General features: G+C 35.5%; 2 protein-coding genes across 5 annotated transcripts; one reads left to right on the top strand and one right to left on the bottom strand.

Annotated features, from left to right (window-relative positions):
- Positions 1–457: 457 nt before the first annotated feature.
- LOC128983195 (uncharacterized) lies at positions 458–10,180 on the top strand. Of its 2 annotated transcripts, none has more exons than XM_054402388.1 (5): positions 458–659; positions 3,443–3,514; positions 8,210–8,287; positions 9,581–9,718; positions 9,969–10,180. In XM_054402388.1, exons 1-5 carry the CDS (start codon positions 585–587, stop codon positions 10,080–10,082), a joined length of 477 nt encoding a protein of 158 aa, XP_054258363.1. In that variant the 5' UTR covers positions 458–584; the 3' UTR covers positions 10,083–10,180. The 2 variants fall into 2 exon arrangements, with proteins under 2 accessions (XP_054258363.1, XP_054258362.1); XM_054402387.1 differs by having other exon boundaries at positions 459–659; positions 9,966–10,180.
- Positions 10,181–13,239: 3,059 nt separating this feature from the next.
- LOC128983194 (tRNA 2'-phosphotransferase 1-like) lies at positions 13,240–16,968 on the bottom strand. 3 transcript variants are annotated; one of them, XM_054402385.1, is made up of 3 exons: positions 16,672–16,968; positions 15,648–15,899; positions 13,256–13,357 (listed from the first exon to the last, which is right to left on the bottom strand). In XM_054402385.1, exons 1-3 carry the CDS (start codon positions 16,678–16,680, stop codon positions 13,322–13,324), a joined length of 297 nt encoding a protein of 98 aa, XP_054258360.1. In that variant the 5' UTR covers positions 16,681–16,968; the 3' UTR covers positions 13,256–13,321. The 3 variants fall into 3 exon arrangements, 2 of the variants coding, with proteins under 2 accessions (XP_054258360.1, XP_054258361.1); XM_054402386.1 differs by having other exon boundaries at positions 15,648–15,855; XR_008489817.1 differs by lacking the exons at positions 15,648–15,899; positions 16,672–16,968 and adding an exon at positions 13,803–13,841 and having other exon boundaries at positions 13,240–13,357.
- Positions 16,969–18,002: the final 1,034 nt, after the last annotated feature.

The following is an 18,002-nucleotide window of genomic DNA, read 5'->3' as shown; positions in this document are numbered from 1 at the left end:
TTAGACAAGTTGGTTCTGTTCTATTATGTTCAATAGCATTAAAGTTACAAGGATTACCAACAGGGTGCAGCACTATTATTTCTTTTACATTTATGACAAAAGCTAATTTGCAACCAAAAGGTGAGTGAGCGTAGCGAACGAACTTCAACCTGGAGGCGAGTTAGCGTAGCGAACAAGCTCCAACCTAAAGGTGAGTGAGCGTAGCGAACGAGCTCCAACCTAAAGGTGAGTGAGCGTAGCGAACAAACTTCAACCAGGACGTGATTGAGCCATGCGAACGAGATAATCTTGAAAATTAAGAAGTTAAACGGGGCAAAGCCCGCGGGTTACAGCTAGTAAATTATAATTTTAGCTCAGTGGTCTATCCCGATTCCCGTGGTCTGTTTGTAGTGAGTGTCACCCATGTCTTTTTTTGTCATTATCTTGTTGTCAGTAACAAACAGTCATTCATTTACTTTCATTCGTTGTTTGTTTTGATCGTTTAGGTTAGATCGTTGGTTAGTTACGTTACTGGTGTAAACCTTTATTTAGAGATTACTTGGCGTCTCATTTTTTATTTTCGTATTGCTTTACAATATTTTAAAATGGAAAATGAAGAATTTGCAAGAAAACTAGCAGTGTCTTACTCTTCTTTTGTAAAAGTCGACAATCAAAGTCATGTAAGTATCTGGGATTACCATAACACAGGATAACATATTATATAGGCATTTAGCAATTTTATGTTAACTAATTTATTATTTACTCAGCACTTCAATGAATAGATGTTTTACAAAACTTTAGTTTATTAAAATTTTAAACCAAAGATTTTCTTAAAGCCTTAAGGCCCATTTTGCTTGGGGCGACTGTTGCGATAGTCGCACAGGGAAAAAGTAAGTTAGCCCTATGGTTATTTTAACCCCTAATATTAATGTGCCTACTGAGTGAACTGCACTGTTTTGAGGTTCTGCGCATGTGTCGCTGTGCATCAGTCGCGGCACGATTATCGCAAGACTGGTACCCAGGGCAGTGGTCCGCGACTGTAGCTAGCGACACTTGCGACAGTGGCTCTAAGCAAAACAGGACTACGCAAACTCCGTTTGAACAGTGCCCAACTACTATCGCTGCAATCGCTCCAAGCAAAAAAAATGTAAAAAAAGTTTTTGTTTACTCTTAATGTTCATTAGCCTTAGCTTTAGTATAAGTTATTGGCAGAGGATACGCGTCCGGTAACCAGGCCTGGATTAGGCGTCCGGCAGTTACTGTCATAACCTAACCTAACTAACCAAACTTGCTAAGTTAATAACCCTCCCAGTGTTACTTGACGAAAATTCGACAAGCAGCACACTTTGTGTAGTGTTACTTGTCGATTTTTCGACACGCAGACATCGTTTACGGCGAAGGCTCTATGACTGACTGAATCGGATTGAACTGGATCGAGTTAGGTATCGTTCTTTCCGTAATATTCTAAGCTTTCTCCAGAGGTCTGTCTCTAAGCGCTATTCATTTTAGTTCCGAAAATATTGTAGCAGACAGCTGACGTGCGTGTATTTGTAAACAGCTAGGTTCCCCCGGACCGATGACTGATGTGTTTTATTACGTTTATCATTGTTTTAGTGTTAAAAATCAAAAGTAGTGATATACGTGGTGCATTATAAGAAGATTTAAGTGGTTTTGAAGTGCTGGTTGATGATCCTGAAGAAGTAGGTGGTGATATTGATGTAAATTATCAGCCAGATTCCTAGCTATGGTTAGGCTATGCATTCTTAGCTAAACGCTATGTACTGAAATCAGTTTTTTGCCCATAACTTATTTATTTGCAAATCTACTTCCTTATATTATTATATATTTGTAATCCTCATAAAATTTAGAACAAAGTGGCTATTTTCAAATATTTATAGGCCTATAATTTATACAATTTCATTGAGCGCGAACTTATTTTTTTTTTTTGAAAATTTTCGAAATTATATTTTTTTTACCTAAAAATTTTTTTTGAAAAAATGTTCCTTATGTTTTATATATAATATTGAAGCCCATGATTTTCCAAACAAAATGGTATATAGAACATTAGAATTAACATTGTTTTAAGCTTCTCAGATCCGTTTTAATAAAACCTTGCAAATGCGCCAAAAATAGGTGGACATTAAGGCCTAAACTATGGACATTTGGAGGGATAATGAAAAAATCGAATGAAGAATAAATTCTGTTCATAAAATAAAATTATAAATGACTCAAATTCTAACAAAAGATAGGCCTAGCATAGGGGTAAGAAGAAATGGCACTCTAAGCAAAATCTTTGACAAAATGTTGGTGTCACCCATGGGATTCGATCTAGATACCTCTTGTACATCAGCCGAGTCCCCTATCCACTACACCCCTAATCACCACTAACACCTATAGCCCTACATCGTATCGTTGTGGTAATGGTGTTCCGGGCCCCCACAACCTGGTGACGTCACTGCCGGACGCCTAATCCAAATTTGGTTACCGGACAGGTATCCTCTGCATAAGTTTACTTAAGTTACTTGTTTATCAGCTTTTTACATTGCATGTAAAATATTGAACATTTAACCAACCATTAAAACTTGTTTACAAGTGTTGGCTATCCCCAGGATACCCTATGTCTCTTTCTATAACCCCAAAAGATATTTAGAACAATAAGTTAGGCTATTATTTTGTTAATATTCTTAATTACTATCCTAATGATTTCTCCAGAGTATACCTAAGTCAGGACCTACGCTACAGGGTTGTTAAGTTGTCATGTTGATTCTCTAAATAGGCCTATATAAGTTAGCTTAACTTAGAGCCTAATAAAAAGAGTCCTTGGAGCCTAGACGCTCTAACTTGTACGTAAAACATTAAAAAAACCACAAAGAAAATGTCTAATCTCACAGTTTACTAACTTAGATAGTTAAATTACAATCGCTCTTGTGTTTAAAAAATATTTTAAAATGGTAAATAACTCTTCAGCGACTGTTTGAAATTAACAAAATTAATATTACTCTTATGACGGAAAAATCCAAGATGGACGTTAGCTTCCATGGACTCCCTTGGAGAACAAATCAAAACTAAGTTACAAAGAACATTTCTAAGCTTTACTAATCACTTTGGTGTTTGAACAAATATTTTTGGATGATAAATAACTCTTCAGCAGCTGTTTGAAATCATCCAAGATGACAGCTACCCTCCAAAGACCAAGAAACTTATTTGGTTGGTATCAAGTGATGATTTTATTCTGTCGATTCGCTTGACATCCCCAAATCAAAATAAACTAAAAGCCTCTCCTCACTAAGTTGAAATTTCTAACGTATTTCTTAATGGTAACTTAGGCCCTAAGTCTGAAACCTCTTTGGATATTAAAAAGAACTTATTTAACGTAGGCCCTAAGTTAAGTTTTACTACTCTTAAAACTGCATGATACAACACAGGCTTTTGTAAAAATACCTAATCAAAACTATCGTTACAGATGGAAAAGCTTGAAGAATCTATAGAAGAAACATTAACAAGGTTAGAAGAGTTGGAAAGTGGTATAAAAATGGTAAGGAAGTCTAATAAAATAATAATCTCAAAATTTTGCTAAATTTGACCCATGCATTCCACTATCTCGTTCTCCTTACCTTTAAAACCAGCCACTGTCCATTTGCATCTGTCATTTTAAATCACTTTCTCATTCTATGAGGGTGGTTTTTTAAGTAAGAGCGATTTTTGCGTATAAATCTGTAGTACGGCACAACAAGGCTCCTTGCAACTTACTGGAATCATTTTTGATCTAAATGACACCATTTGCAGCTCTGTAGCTGACACATAGGCTTTGCTGTGCGTTTTTTAAATTATTTTTATTGTTGAATCTCGCCACAAGCAAGATGATCAGTGATAAGTTTTTTGCAGACATTCATCGCCAGATGACTGAAGACTATGGACCTAATGCAAAGAGTGAGGGTAAGTGCGGAAATGTGTTATGAAGTGTAAAAATTAACTTACCGTGAAATCCATTCCTTATTTTTGGTCATCTTTGAGAAGTCTGGGTACTTACCAAAAACACAATTCCCTCCAAAATGAACTGTTTCAGGTCCACTTTTTAACTCCCTAGCCTATGTCTGCAATTTCCCCTCTATCATTGCATCAGGGTTATAAACGTAAGTCATCTGATGATGAATGTCAGCATCGGATATGTTTCTTCTGGTATAAAGCTTATCACTGACCTTATCTCGCACGCAGTGGGAGATTCGATAGTTTTAATTTGTTTTTTAAATACAGCAAAAAATAAATTAATAATTAATGTCAGCTACAAATTGCGTCATTCTGTTCACAAATTATGCCAGTAAGTAGCGAGGAGCTTTGTGGAATCAGCAATATAAATTCTGATTCTAATTCCTTCTTTAGAGTTGTGAATATTTTAACTCATCTAAAGAAATTGCTGTCTATTATTGAAATATTTGTTAGTTTACTATAAATTATGACCATATAAAAAAAAAAGTGATGTGGAAAGCAAAAAGGGACCTCTTGTCGGAGATGCAAAATTTTCAGTACGGCGGATATAAGTAATAAAGGTCAAAAATATCAAATTTCGGGTTTTTATCGATTGTTATATCTTATTTAATATAGAACATGACAGTATCGGTTAAAATCTCAAATTGAAGATGCAAAAGGTCAAAATAAATCATTTTCTTAGCCTCTGCACGGTCTGAGAAAAGGTAGGCTACCTCTTGTCGCTCAATATTATTTTGCCATAACGACAAGAGGTCCCATTTTCTAATATTCCCTTTTTAAACAGATTTTAGTCCAAAAAATGAATTGTCAACTGCATTCTAGTGGACATTTAGAGAACTACAACAAAGTTCAGTTCACGACGAACAAAATATCTCACAACTTTTGCGGCCCTGACTAGAGGTTCCTTTTCTTATCTAATGGCGAAATAACATAGGACTGACAAGAGGTCCCTTTTCTGAAAGCTATTTTTACGACATGCTTCAATAAAACAATTATTTAAATGAAAACTATTGCGAGTTAAGAAATAAATTTGTATTTCTTTCAAAGAGGACATTATAGCCTAAGCTTTCTTTTGATACCAAAATTGTTTCTTAAATACAATAAACACCGTTTTTATGCGTATTTGACATTTTCAAAACAGTTTTTCTCAAAATGATCCTTTTCCATAACAAAATTTAAAAGTCCTATACCTTTAACAAAAAAATTAATATAGCCTATGCGTGGAACTTGCACCAATCGATTTGGAATTTAATCAGGAATTTAAATATATACAGGGTGGGGCAGAGTGGACTCCCTAGTTTCAATCAGTCGCTGAAGAGCGTGTACGCGAGTTAGCGGAGTGGGAGAGGTTTCATGTGGTGGGGGGAAAGATGCCATTGTTGATTGTTGGTAGTCACCATGCGGTGGACTGGCGAGCATCGTGGTTTTGTAGTCGAAACGTTCAGGGCCGGACTTAGGACTTCAGGGGCCCCGGGCGAATTTCCCAATGGGGCCCTAGGATTTCAGTTTGGGTGGGGGGTCCTCCCCGGGAAAAACTTCTGAATTTAGGCTTCAAATAGAGCAGTTTAAGGCCAAATAAGCAATAAGTTCTATATCAAAAATCGTTTTAAAATATAACTATTTTAACATATTTTATATACAGCATCTTTTAATTTTATACACAAAAAATAAAAACGTTTGAAACCTAATCACTTGCATTCACTATTTAAACAAACTCTGACCAAATGTTTCAATTGCTTTGTAGTACCAATTACGGCATATTTGGTATGGTAGCATGGTAGGCCACCATAATATATTTGGATTAGAAGTATTGATATATTTTTGTTTATTAAGTATTTAAATTATCCATTATTGCTGTCGATTTGTATGATTTTTCAATATTACTACAATATAGGTGTGATTATTTTATTTAGGTTTAAAACTCTTTTTCTAATAATAAAAATCAAACTAATTTGAATTTTAAAATCTTTTGTTTTTTGCCACGATTTAGCCACCTCGTTAGAGACATATAGCGTGGTTTTTAATTGTTGAAGTAGTAAACGTTGCTCATTCATGTGTATATAGTTTTAATGTATATTAACTTATATACATAACATTTTCTGTTTTCAATTAGCCTACGTATCAACACCAATACAATTAAAATAGGCTTGGAACTAGGTTTTTCATTAAAATTCATTAACTCTAAAACACAACTGTTGGGTTGTAGAGATTTTTGTTTTTCGTAAAAAACCATAAAATATAAAATATGACTTATGTTTATTTCCGTAATGGTTTTGGTACCTATGGCATTCTCGTTTTTATAATATTTTTAAAGTCCTAGCATTAAAAGTACCATTGAGGACTTTCAAGTTTGAGTTTCTTATCAACGAGCAAAATCTTGCAATAAAAGTCTAATAATATTGATCCAATATTGATTAATACAACACAAACATAGCATTGAATACAACATTACTCACTTCAGCTTTGTTTTTGTACTGTTAGTTTGCAGTACAATTGTGAATCTCCATTTAACACAACACAATTTTACAAACAATTTATTGTATTTTTGCCCCAAGCGCAACCCTTGTAACCCTTGAAGATAGTCCCTTCAACTCATTCGCCGCGGCCGTACGTTCGGGCGAGCGGCTTCATTGAAACTGAAACTTGTCCGTCACAGTCACAGCCTAACACATATGCTCGTGTAATCCAGGCCTAAGCGTGGGGCCCAATGCAACTCTGAGGAAAAGTCCCTTAGGGTAAAGAATTTCTTTCCTAGAAATGCCTTAAAATGCACCTAACAATAACCATAAATATAGGATAACGAAAATAAAAATAAAGCTGTTACAAAAGAAGGCCATTTGGTAAGTGTCTGATTAATTTTCGAAGTTATTAATAAAAACTACTGTGCAAGGGGGCCCCCCTTGGCCCGGGGGCCCCGGGCACTCGCCCCCTCCGCCCATAGGTAAGTCCGGCCCTGGAAACGTTTTTTAAAAATAAGGATAGTGTTGTGGCGACCCAGCGTGCATTTCGTAGACGGTTTGGTTTGAATCGTCATGATAGTGTTCCCGATGCTAAAACCATATGGAAATGGATTACAAGTGTACGGGCGACCGGATCTGCACTAGAAAACCAGTCGGAAAACCAAAGAGTGTGAGGACACCAGAGAACATAATGGCGGTGAGAGCGTCTATTGAACAATCTCCATTGCGCCCTGCGCGGAAACATGCTGCTGCTCTTAAAATGTCGGCCAGAACGTTGAGGCGAATTTTACACTCAGACCTGTATAAGATGATGGTTGTTCAAGAATTGATGCCAGCAGATTTTGTTAAACGTACAGATGCTTGCAATGCAATACTGGCTTCTTTACAACCCGGCACTATTCTGTGGTCTAGTGATGAGGCACATTTTCACCTCTCGGGCACAGTAAATAAACAAAATTTTCGTTACTGGGCAGCTGAAAACCCACGAACTCTTCACCAAAAACCTCTTCATTCTCCAAAAGTGACTGTGTGGTGTGCTGTGTCCTCCAAAGGCATAATTGGCCCCTACTTTTTTGAATCGGAAGGTGCAACCGTTACTGTGAACGCTGTGCGCTATTGTCAGATGTTGGAGAACTTTTTCTTGCCCAGAATTGAAGAGTATGGTGAGGAATATAATATGGAAGCCTTTTGGTTTCAACAGGATGGTGCCACGGCTCATACCGCCCATCGCTCTCGCCAACTTCTGCAAGAACGGTTTCCCGACCGCTTGATCTCATTACGAGGGGATGTTTCATGGCCCGCTCGCTCCTCCGATCTAAGCCCATGCGATTATTTTCTTTGGGGTTACCTCAAATCTGAGGTTTACAAAGTTCAACCAAGGACCTTGGAAGCCCTTAAGGAAGCAATTGTTGATGTTATCACTCGAATAACGCCAGATATGCTGCGTAGAGTTTTTGAAAACTTCATTGAACGGCTGAATATGTGCATCGCTCGTCAAGGTCGTCACCTGGACGATATCATTTTTAAAACTTAATGAAAAATAAATGGCATTGTATTTAGATTTCAGAAATAAAAAGCTTTTGCAATAATCTTGTATGGTTTTTATACAGTTGACCGATCAAATCAGGGAGTCCACTCTGCCCCACCCTGTAGGCCTACATAACTCAAAATCGAAAATTCCCGACATGAGGTCCCTATTCGCTTTCCACATCACAAATGTTATATGTTCACTGTAGAGTACTTATTTTATATACTTTTATTTAATTCACTGTGTGCATTTACAGCTTCAGGCTGAAAGAGAACGGGTTAGAGTGTGTGATTTGACAGCTGCTCAAAGTGGTCTTAGCACATTATGTCAAAAGGTATGAAACTTAATTAAAATGTTTAGGTACTAATTAATCCTGGTCGGGTATATTACATAAATTTGACATAGGAGTTATTTTTAGCATAACACCAATAATACGCTGACAGGGTCACAAACGGGCCTGAATACCTTACTGTATACAATTTCTATGTGTAGGCTATCAAATTTACATATTGATACCCTTAGCGTTATATATTGTATGACAATACCTTTCTAGGGTTAAGTGAGGAGATGTTATTTCATTATACATATACATGTAGATTGGATACATATTTCTAATCTATAGATTCAAAGTTAATGGGCCAAGCATTTTACATGCTCAATCTACCGGTACCAGTTTCACCCCTTTGCCTTTGTACTATTAATTAGTTATGAATAGCAATTTTATATATGAATAATCTTCATCGGTTTGATTGTAAATTTGAACTACCTATAATTAATTATGAATCAATGAATTAATAATATTCACTATGTCTCTATTATTTCTTTTAGAAATAATCCATTAAGGTTTTGACCTTTTGCCGGAAAGAATCAATCTGTTATATGTGTTGTTATTCTGGAGAGTAAAGAAAATGTTATGAAATTTCTGACACTTTAGTATTTTAAGTGAACCAAAACACTTCTTAGGTCTACATAAAATATTGACTATAAATCAAACCCTACCCTGCCAATATTTTGTTTGTTAATTTCTTGACTAAATATGTAACTCGTATTACTGCATGTCTTTCCAATAAGCCTACCTGCTTCTAATTTAATTGAATGAAAAAAAATTAATTGATATCTATGAAGATTGTGCCATTTAAGTGACTTTCATGCTCTTCTAGGAAAAATCAGTGACTTCTGTACACCATGATTTAAGTTGTGATTTTGGAAATATCAAAATGTGCCAACTGCTGCAATGAGTCACAAACAGAGCCAGTTTATTTGAACAATTTTATTCCTCAGTTTTAAAAATGAAGGCTAAATCTTTTTTTTTTTTGTGAATTGTCTCTACAAAATAACAGCATCGGAATTTTATATAAAGCTTTCTGGTTTATTAATTATATTATCTGTGTAGCTGCTGTAGAGCTTTCCTTCAAATCTGAAGGCTGCTGTTTTGGTTCAAAGCGATTTCTAAGACCTAGATGCCATTTGTTATTGGGTCATCAATTAACAATGCTATCTAACAAAAAGGTTGACGTTGACTGGGTTGTAACTGCTCCCTTTGAAAAAAGGTTCAAAATGCCTATAGTGTAGATATACACACAATAAAAGGGTTTGATTGAATTGACATGTTTTTACGTGTCATCAGGTCCACAAGCTGGACGAGCTCAGCCAACGAGTATTGAGGGACGTGGAAGCATTAGAACCAGTCGTGGACCAAGCAGAAGTCTCCCTAGCCAGTTCTGCTGAAGGGCGTCTCAAGACTATGCTCAAACCTCTATTTTTTGTGAGTAGATTGCCTTTACGACTTACTAAAATACATAATATTAGAACTAGTAGGCTACTCATAGAAACTAATACTTAAACTACAGCTTAGTGGAAAAAACTGCATCCCACATAAAGTGTTCTCTAATCCATTTCTTTTGTGTTTGATGATAGATTGCCTTTCTTTGGTGGCATTACCAAAATTCATACTGGCATAGACCACGATGTTTTATTTTTATGAACATTGAATACTATTAATATTGTTCCAGAAGAAGTCAGAATCACCTATGTCAACCCAGAGTCAAACCCCACCTTTTACTCCAATATCACATTTCAAGACAGGTTCAATATTTCCAAAGGAAGAAGTAGAGCACTCTTCTACTTAGCAGTATTTTTTATAATAGGCCTATGTGTATAATCTATTTAAATTATTTAATATACAATATAGTTTTCTATCACCTTAATAAACGTTTATTTTAATGAATTTGGAGTTTCTTATCTTTCCCTCAACTTTATTATTTCATTATCAATTGAGATGGGGGCCACCTCGGTCGGTATTTAAACCCAAATGCCTTGTTGCAAACTAAGATCAGCTGTTTCATTAGCCAGGATCATTTATTTGAAGCCAATATAAGTGAAGAACAATATAGGTGCTGTTTCAAACCATCAAAATGCTACAGACTTTTCTAAGGATCGATCCAGCAACCTTTTGATTGTTAGGCGAGCACTATAACCACTCAGCTACCCAGCCAGTTTAGTTAGCTGTAGCTACCTCAGCCACAGCCATTCAAATTGTGTTTATTTCACTTTTGGAGTAAAGAACACCTAAAAGATGTTTTGTGATGTTTCTGTGTTTTGGATAAGAATGGATAATAGATTAAGAAAATTCGCTATCAACGATGACATTCCACTGCATTTGTAGTCTGCAGACTTTTGTAGTGAGTGTGTTAAGAGCGTTTGTATTTTTGATGGTTTTAACGGAATAGTCAGTTGAAATTCATAGGTTTTTATTATAATAATGGTTGGACAGGCTAGTATGAAAAACCATTAGGCTTAACAAAAAAGTTTTGTTTTAAATATCATATTCATTGGTGTTGTTATTTTTTTTTACATTTTAAATGTTTCTTGATCTAGATGGTAAGACTTCCATGGACACAGCAGTTGTCAAATCTAGGTCTAGTGACCGCGTCGTTGAATGAGAACTGAGTTGAATAATAGTTTGCTCCTAAGATGGATAACTACTACACATCCTGAACTTTGGCCACATGAGTCTTACTCATTCGAGGTCATTACTCAAAGACCTAGATTTTATAATTTTAATGTGTTGTTTGGCTTTTAGCGAATTTCCCATTTAGGGAATAAGCTTTTTTAACATGAAACACTTCCCCTTAAAAGTGTTTCAATATCTATTATAAGAAAATGCCACTACCTCAAACCAAACGTAAAAATTAAAACTTTGATCAGAGTACTAAAGTTAGAGGAAGTTCAGACATATAATATCAACACACAATATTCAGTAGCCATTGAATAGCAAACGAGTTTTTAAACTTTACTTTTGGATTTTTTGGATATTTTGGATACTTCAGCAATTGGCTTATCTAATAATTTCAACTCAAATATGAAACATAAAGTTTGGATTAAAAATGTAACGAAAAATTTCTAATACCTGATTAAATTTTCTCTTGGAAAAGGTTGAAAAGACTCTGCCTTGAATTCCTTTAAATTATTGCTTAAAGAAATTAAATATCTCAGTCATTAAAAGAGTAAGTTTTGAATGGAAAATTCAGTACGGTACATTAGGTAAAAGTAAATTCAACACAACATTTAGATTTACTCAATTTTTATTAAAAATAGTTTTAAAATAAAATTTACAATTTTTTTTTTATCATTAACATAAAGTATAGTTAATTTCTATTTTTAAAACTTACTTAAATAATAATAACTAGGGCAAGGGCGAATTTAACTATATGCCACCTTTAGGCAGCGAAGTTAGCCACCAAACACTCCCCCCAACCTCGTCAACGTGCTCGACTACACTAAGATTACCCAAGGCCACATTAAAAAAACGGGCCGTAATGCTCGTCAAGCATGACGTCACGATAGAAGATGGCAATGACGTTATTGCCGTTTGCGATCAGCTGCTTGTTTTAATCTTTCCTTGGAAAATAAATACCCTCTGTCACAAAAATATCAAACATTACGTCATTGCCGTCTTCTATCGTGACGTCATGCTTGACGAGCATTACAGCCTGTTTTTTTTCAATTGAGCGTAGAGTAATGTCATTGCCGTCTTCTATCGTGACGTCATGCTTGACGAGCATTACAGCCTGTTTTTTAGTTTGGCCTTGGATTACCCCAATACATGCCCTGCCAGCTATTTTGGTAGAAAAGTTATCATAAATTGCATGCTGCATCAACAAATCTAATAACATTTTGAACCCTTTTTTACAGACGATTATGTTTTGCCGTTTTCATGCAAAACACGATTCTGTTTTGCATACATGAAATGTAACGTTGTTGTATCCAATGTCATTATCGAATTTTAAACAGCACACAAAAACATCCGTATACAAGGGTTCTTATAACGCTTTTCATTGAAAACTTTTAAATCGGATATACATTCATAAATACTTTAATTTACAAAAATGGAAAAATGTTTTATTTGAAAACTAAATAATCAAAACGATAAAGTAAGTATAAAAAAGCAAGTGGATCTGACTAAAAGTGTTATAAGCATTATATATCCATGGAATATCGTACTTTAAAGAATAACGTACCGGTATAGGGTTTTCACTTGCACATTTGGCATCATGTTTGAGTTTAATATAATTTGTGTTCTCATCTTCGCTGGGGTTTTATTTTTATTTTATTTTATCTTGCCTTGACAGTTTCAATATAGGAATTAAGGTGTGCACGCTCATAAAGAAGCTATCTTCAACATCTGATAAGTGATGAGATCGATCACCAGCTTCTCTCTCTAAGCTTAGTTCTGTGTCATATGCGCTGCCGCTGCGTAGTAACGAACGAGCAGGACGAGGGAGGCCTATATTACGCGTACCCAGCGGCCAGCAGCGCACGCCCGCAAGCTGTGACATGTATGCCAGATTGCAGGGCAACACAGAAAACATGGCAAAGCCGTATAATAAATTATCGACTTTGACTTTAATGTGTTCTGAAATCATTTTATTCTCAGTCAAAGTAATTAAAATAGCATTTTTGCAGTTCTAAGAACTATTTGCTCAACATTTGTTTTTTATATTAAAACCTCCTTTTTGATGAATATTGTCCAACATTTTGCTGCCCCCTAAAATTTGCCATTCGGAAATACAACCCTAAACTGGGGTATAGTTAACCAAGTTTTAATAGTACAATTGTATATTTTTGTAAGATCTTCAGGATAAATAGCAATCTTCAAACCTAAATAACATTATGTTTATAACAAAAATTGAAATTAAGGTAGAAACATTCCCAGTTTTATTCTAATCAATTATTAAAGTACTTATCTATCTAATGAAAAAATTGAGGAATTTTTATGCAATATGTTTGGCCTTTGCTGTAGGTAGTTCAACAATTTTCATAAAATATTTTGGTTCGATGAATCCTTGTGGGTTACCTTCACTTAAAATTACATCATTGGCAGATCTGTAGAACTTAATACCATCTGGAACATAAGACATTTAGTAAAAATTGTATAATATATAATCAAATAAAATGATGATAAAATCATTTTCATATGAAAATGATTTCTCAGTTGAAGAACCATGCTGCAACCTTAAGGATTGTGTAATTTTTGAAGAAATTACAAAATATAGATGTATTACTATTGTCTATCTAATCTTGGGCTATGTTTATTGGACAGTAATTTTTCAGTAACATTGGTGTTTTACATTACTGTACCCTGGAAAACACTGTTCAACCCAGAAATCTGAAGGATTCTTTGTTAAATAAATATTTTTAATTTAAAAATTGAAACTAACTTTTCACATTCATTTTTAGACACAAAAGTTATTTAGGACACTAACAAATCGGAAACATACGTTGTTGAAGGATAACAATCTCGAAATACCGGTTTAAGTAGGAAATTTTATTCTACCGTAAATTCTCACCTGCCAAAGCCTTTCCGACATCAACATAAACCAGCACTTATAGTACTAGAGGTTACTAAAAAAAACCCTGGCCTAATCTAACTTAAAACTTAAAGCAACACAAACATCTTAACCTAACACAGTGTTATTTCTTGAATATTGACTGGTGCATTGTTTGAGAAGACTAGACCCTATTACTCCGAAAAGCATTAGTTTTAAGATATCATGCCAAGAGTCAACAGAAAGCTGCTACGAGCTTATCAAACCAGCTGTTGGGGAAAAAGTTTAATTCATTAGTGGCGGTCTAATGGTTCTATTTTAGGACCGTAGTTTAAGAAGTTTAGTAAGAAAAATGTGATTGTGAGAGACAATTACGGATGTTGCCGCTATTTGATAGGTAAACACAGCTATCCATGGTAGCAGAAGACACGTACATCTCACTATCATATATATGGCCATTAGGCTGTGGTTTCCTAGACGGTTAACAGATGCGCTGCATGTGCGCATCTAAGACGCAGCACACTTGTCTTATGGAGTTTCGTGTAAGCCGTTTCCAAGGCTGTGTATCTAATGTGCGCGCACCAATAGCTGCGTATTTCACCGACTGCTCTCAGAGCAGTCAAATCTGAACTTATGTTACGTACCAACCGTGTGTATTGTACGCAGTCTAGGAAACCACTCACGACGGCTGCGTTTTGGGACCTGGATAAAAGCCGCAGCGCATCTAAACCGCTGCGCATCTTATACGCGTCTAGGAAACCACAGCCTTAAACTTAACAAAATATTTTGTAATGCAATTTGTTGCATTTCCGACTAATCCAAACAGTTCCGTAAATCAAAAAGGGTCCTGGAGTCCCAATTAGATTCGAAGTTTGGCCTTGGCCTACTGACTCAAATTCTACCCCCACAAAAATACTTTCATCACCATCCACTACTTCATACCAACAGATTCTGCACCAGAGTATATACTACAGGTGCAGTCTTGCAGAGAACTTACAATATACAGGGTGTCCACATTCTGGAAAGTCAGGGATAGTCATGGAAAGTCATTGAAAAAAATTATGGTCATTGAAAGTCATGGAAATAGGCAAAAAGTCATGGAAAGTCATGGAAATCCCCAATGATGGATGGATTTCAGGGGACCTTTCAATGCTATAGTCGGCCGTAACCGCGACTATTGTAGCATTTTTCAGAATTTTTCACAAATGTACGACAATTTCAATTTATACTGTTGTCTTAGTTTATGGATTTTGAGTTTGTATTAGTTCATTGTTGTACCTGTTGTACTCCATTGTTATCTGTTAATACATATTTCAATATTTTCTGCGAAATAACCTGTCTAGGCAGTATTATTCGTGTGTGTACGGTATATTATAATTTTTGAGTTAAGTTCGTGGGTCATGGAAATCAATGGTTAATGGTCATGGATAGTCATGGAAAGTCAGGGAAATTGATAACAATATTTCTGTGGACACCCTGAATATATTAATGGATGGAATTTACATTTTATAGGCCTAATTATTAAATTGAATGTAAATAGGCTATTGTTTCTCTGTTATGGGGTTTTCAAGAAGAGGGCTGCCCACCACTCTTTTAAAGAGGTCCTATGGTTTTAAAATGTTCATATTTAAGTTACTGTACATATAATTTTATGTACGAACTAAGATCTGATACGCTAAGTTATGAGCTATCAAACTAATATTTCATCCGATGATATAACGTAGGTTCTCTGCGTAACTATGGTATCCTATTATAGGCCCGCACTATGTTACAAATTAAATAGGGCTATTTAAATAAATTGCGTTTCAATAAGTTTACAGCAGGTTATGGCCTATGCTAAATTTTAAATTACATAGCCTAGCCTACCTTCATCGAGTGTCCTTGGTTAGCTTTTACTTCAAGTTTTCCATTTGCATCAGTCCTCAAAGTATATCTTTTCTTTGCATCTGACATTACAATATGTTCTATATCCTTCACAGAACATTTCCCATTGAATTGTTTGTGCTTTAGTACATGCTCAACGGCTAAGAAACCATCAGATGATATGGGTAGGTTTTCCTTATGTGCACCATGTCTAAGTAACCATGATAACGTTTTACTTAATTGAACAATGTTTTGCTGAAAAGAAAACGTTATTAACTTATGTAAAAAATACAGTATTCTGTAGGCCCCCAAGAAATAATTCAGGGTGTCTACCAGTTGATCAAAGTAAATTCAGTGACTTTAGGGGAGGGTGCAAAGTTAAAACACAAGACCGTTGGTACCGATAAGACAATATTTTTCATTGACTTGAACATAAGATAGCTGGGCATAAGTTAGCGTATCTTATACAGTTTTGTGTCGTAACGATTTAAGCTGGCTGCCTGTTCCTAAAATAGGCTTTAGGCTATTCACTCTCACTTATTCTTCGAATTAAGTTGAGTTAGCGTATGAATTTAACTTAATTATTGCCTACATCAATGAGCATAACCAAAGAAAGGTCTGGGAAGCTATATTTTGCTTAGTCCCGATTTTTTCTGTGACTTTTGGGACCTTAAAATAAAAACTTTTTACTTTTTAGAGGTTTCCTTGGCCCCTTAGTAAAATCAGTGTGATTTCCATAACTCCCTGTAATTGTGTTCCTCCTCTACCTACCTTGTGGGGGGTTGTTCTCCTCCTTGCGCCCCCCACAAACCTAAAACCTCTCGTGCTCATTGGCCTGGCCAATTTATTAAAGCGGCCCTGGTATTTAGTATGAAACAAGATTAGGTACTTAAACTTACAGTAAGCTTATGCAGAACTAGATGACAATAGCCTACAACTATAACAATACAACAAGGTTATATAATTTATAGATTTAAAGGCTATGCCTACTGAGTGATGATGCTAACTGAGAGTGAATGTTACCTACCTCATTCATTCTGCAATTTGCAGTAGGATAATCTTTCAACTCAGTACTCCATTAGCAAAATAAAAAGATTATAGGCCTACTGTAATTTCTAATACTCTACCATAATTTATTTAATGTGTTTGGCCTATTACAATTTTCCATTAATTGCCTATCATCTTTGTACAACTGCACAGTAAGTTAAGTTATCCTATTAATGATACAGAGACTTAAACTTAAGTGTTCAGTTTATTCATATTATCAACCATAACACTGAAGATAACCTCAATCTATATCTATGTCATCCGTCATCCTCCAGCTGACACCACACACCACTGAGCTAGGCTAGAGCAGCTTGAGTGTAAACAAACAACTGGCAACTGGACTAGACTGGACTGGAGGTAGCGCTGAATCCACGGCCACCTTTGAGAATGGGGACAGCTCACTTACTCTACAGATCATAGACTATACGAGCTTTTTAAATAATATTGAAGGTTCACTTGCACTACAGGCTCGTATACTATACGAGCCTATCGAAAATAAAAAGTAAATGAAGAGGGTTCACTTACTCTACAAATCATTGTGCCTATGAGCCTCGTGTATTATATTTAAAAATACAGTAGGAAGGTTCGCTTACTCTACAGATCATAGTGACTATGAGCCAAGCTTACGAATTATTTGATAATTCAGGAATCGGCTCGTATAGTATACGAGCCAAAATAATGAATAATATAAATTATAGGAATAGGCTCGTATACTATACGAGCCTGCAGAAAAATATTAGATGGCTCACTTACACTACAGATCATTGGCACAATGATCCGTAGAGTAAGTGAACCCTCTTCAAAATATTAGATGGCTCACTTACTCTACGGCTCATTTAGCTACTCGTTGCGCGGTTTGCATTCGTGAAACTCTAGGCGCTATGCCCGGCTTCGACTGCTGCGACTGCCTACATAAGTGTATTGCATCACCTCAATTATTTATTAAAACGAAATAAATATGTATGCACAAGTAAATTTATTACATTTTTGGACTGAATACTTTAAAAATGGAGGGAGCATGACTTTTATGTTTAATTAAATTAAACGTCATAGAATAAAACATATTTTGACTAATATCAGGTTATATAATACACACTTGTATGATCCAGATACAGAGCTACAGACAAAACCTGTGGTCCGATTTAGATTAAATTTTGTATCTGGATTTATCCACAAGTCACTAATTTTTTAAGCACGGGTTGAGAAATAATGGCAAAAATTTATAAAAACAGTTCACCAGTTTAGAATATTTCTCAGTTACTGTGAGTTGCAAAAAAGTGTATACAGAAGCATTTGTGTACACAGAAAATA

Source organism: Macrosteles quadrilineatus, unplaced genomic scaffold, assembly GCF_028750875.1.
Source record: "Macrosteles quadrilineatus isolate MER2022 unplaced genomic scaffold, UCM_ALF_1.0 Scaffold_1__1_contigs__length_201487025, whole genome shotgun sequence".
Classification (NCBI taxonomy): Eukaryota; Metazoa; Arthropoda; class Insecta; order Hemiptera; family Cicadellidae; genus Macrosteles; species Macrosteles quadrilineatus.
The sequence above is the reverse complement of the archived record's forward strand: the minus strand, read 5'-3'. Positions and strand labels throughout refer to the sequence as shown.

Excerpts from the sequence above, each read along its gene's own strand:
- LOC128983195 (XM_054402387.1), top strand. The coding sequence starts at position 585 with ATGGAAAATGAAGAATTTGCAAGAAAACTAGCAGTGTCTTACTCTTCT. Across the intron at positions 8,288-9,580 it reads TTAGCACATTATGTCAAAAG|GTCCACAAGCTGGACGAGCT; the intron begins GTATGAAACTTA and ends ACGTGTCATCAG. Across the intron at positions 9,719-9,965 it reads TGCTCAAACCTCTATTTTTT|AAGAAGTCAGAATCACCTAT; the intron begins GTGAGTAGATTG and ends ATATTGTTCCAG.
- LOC128983194 (XM_054402385.1), bottom strand. Across the intron at positions 13,358-15,647 it reads ACCAAGGACACTCGATGAAG|ATGGTATTAAGTTCTACAGA; the intron begins GTAGGCTAGGCT and ends CTTATGTTCCAG.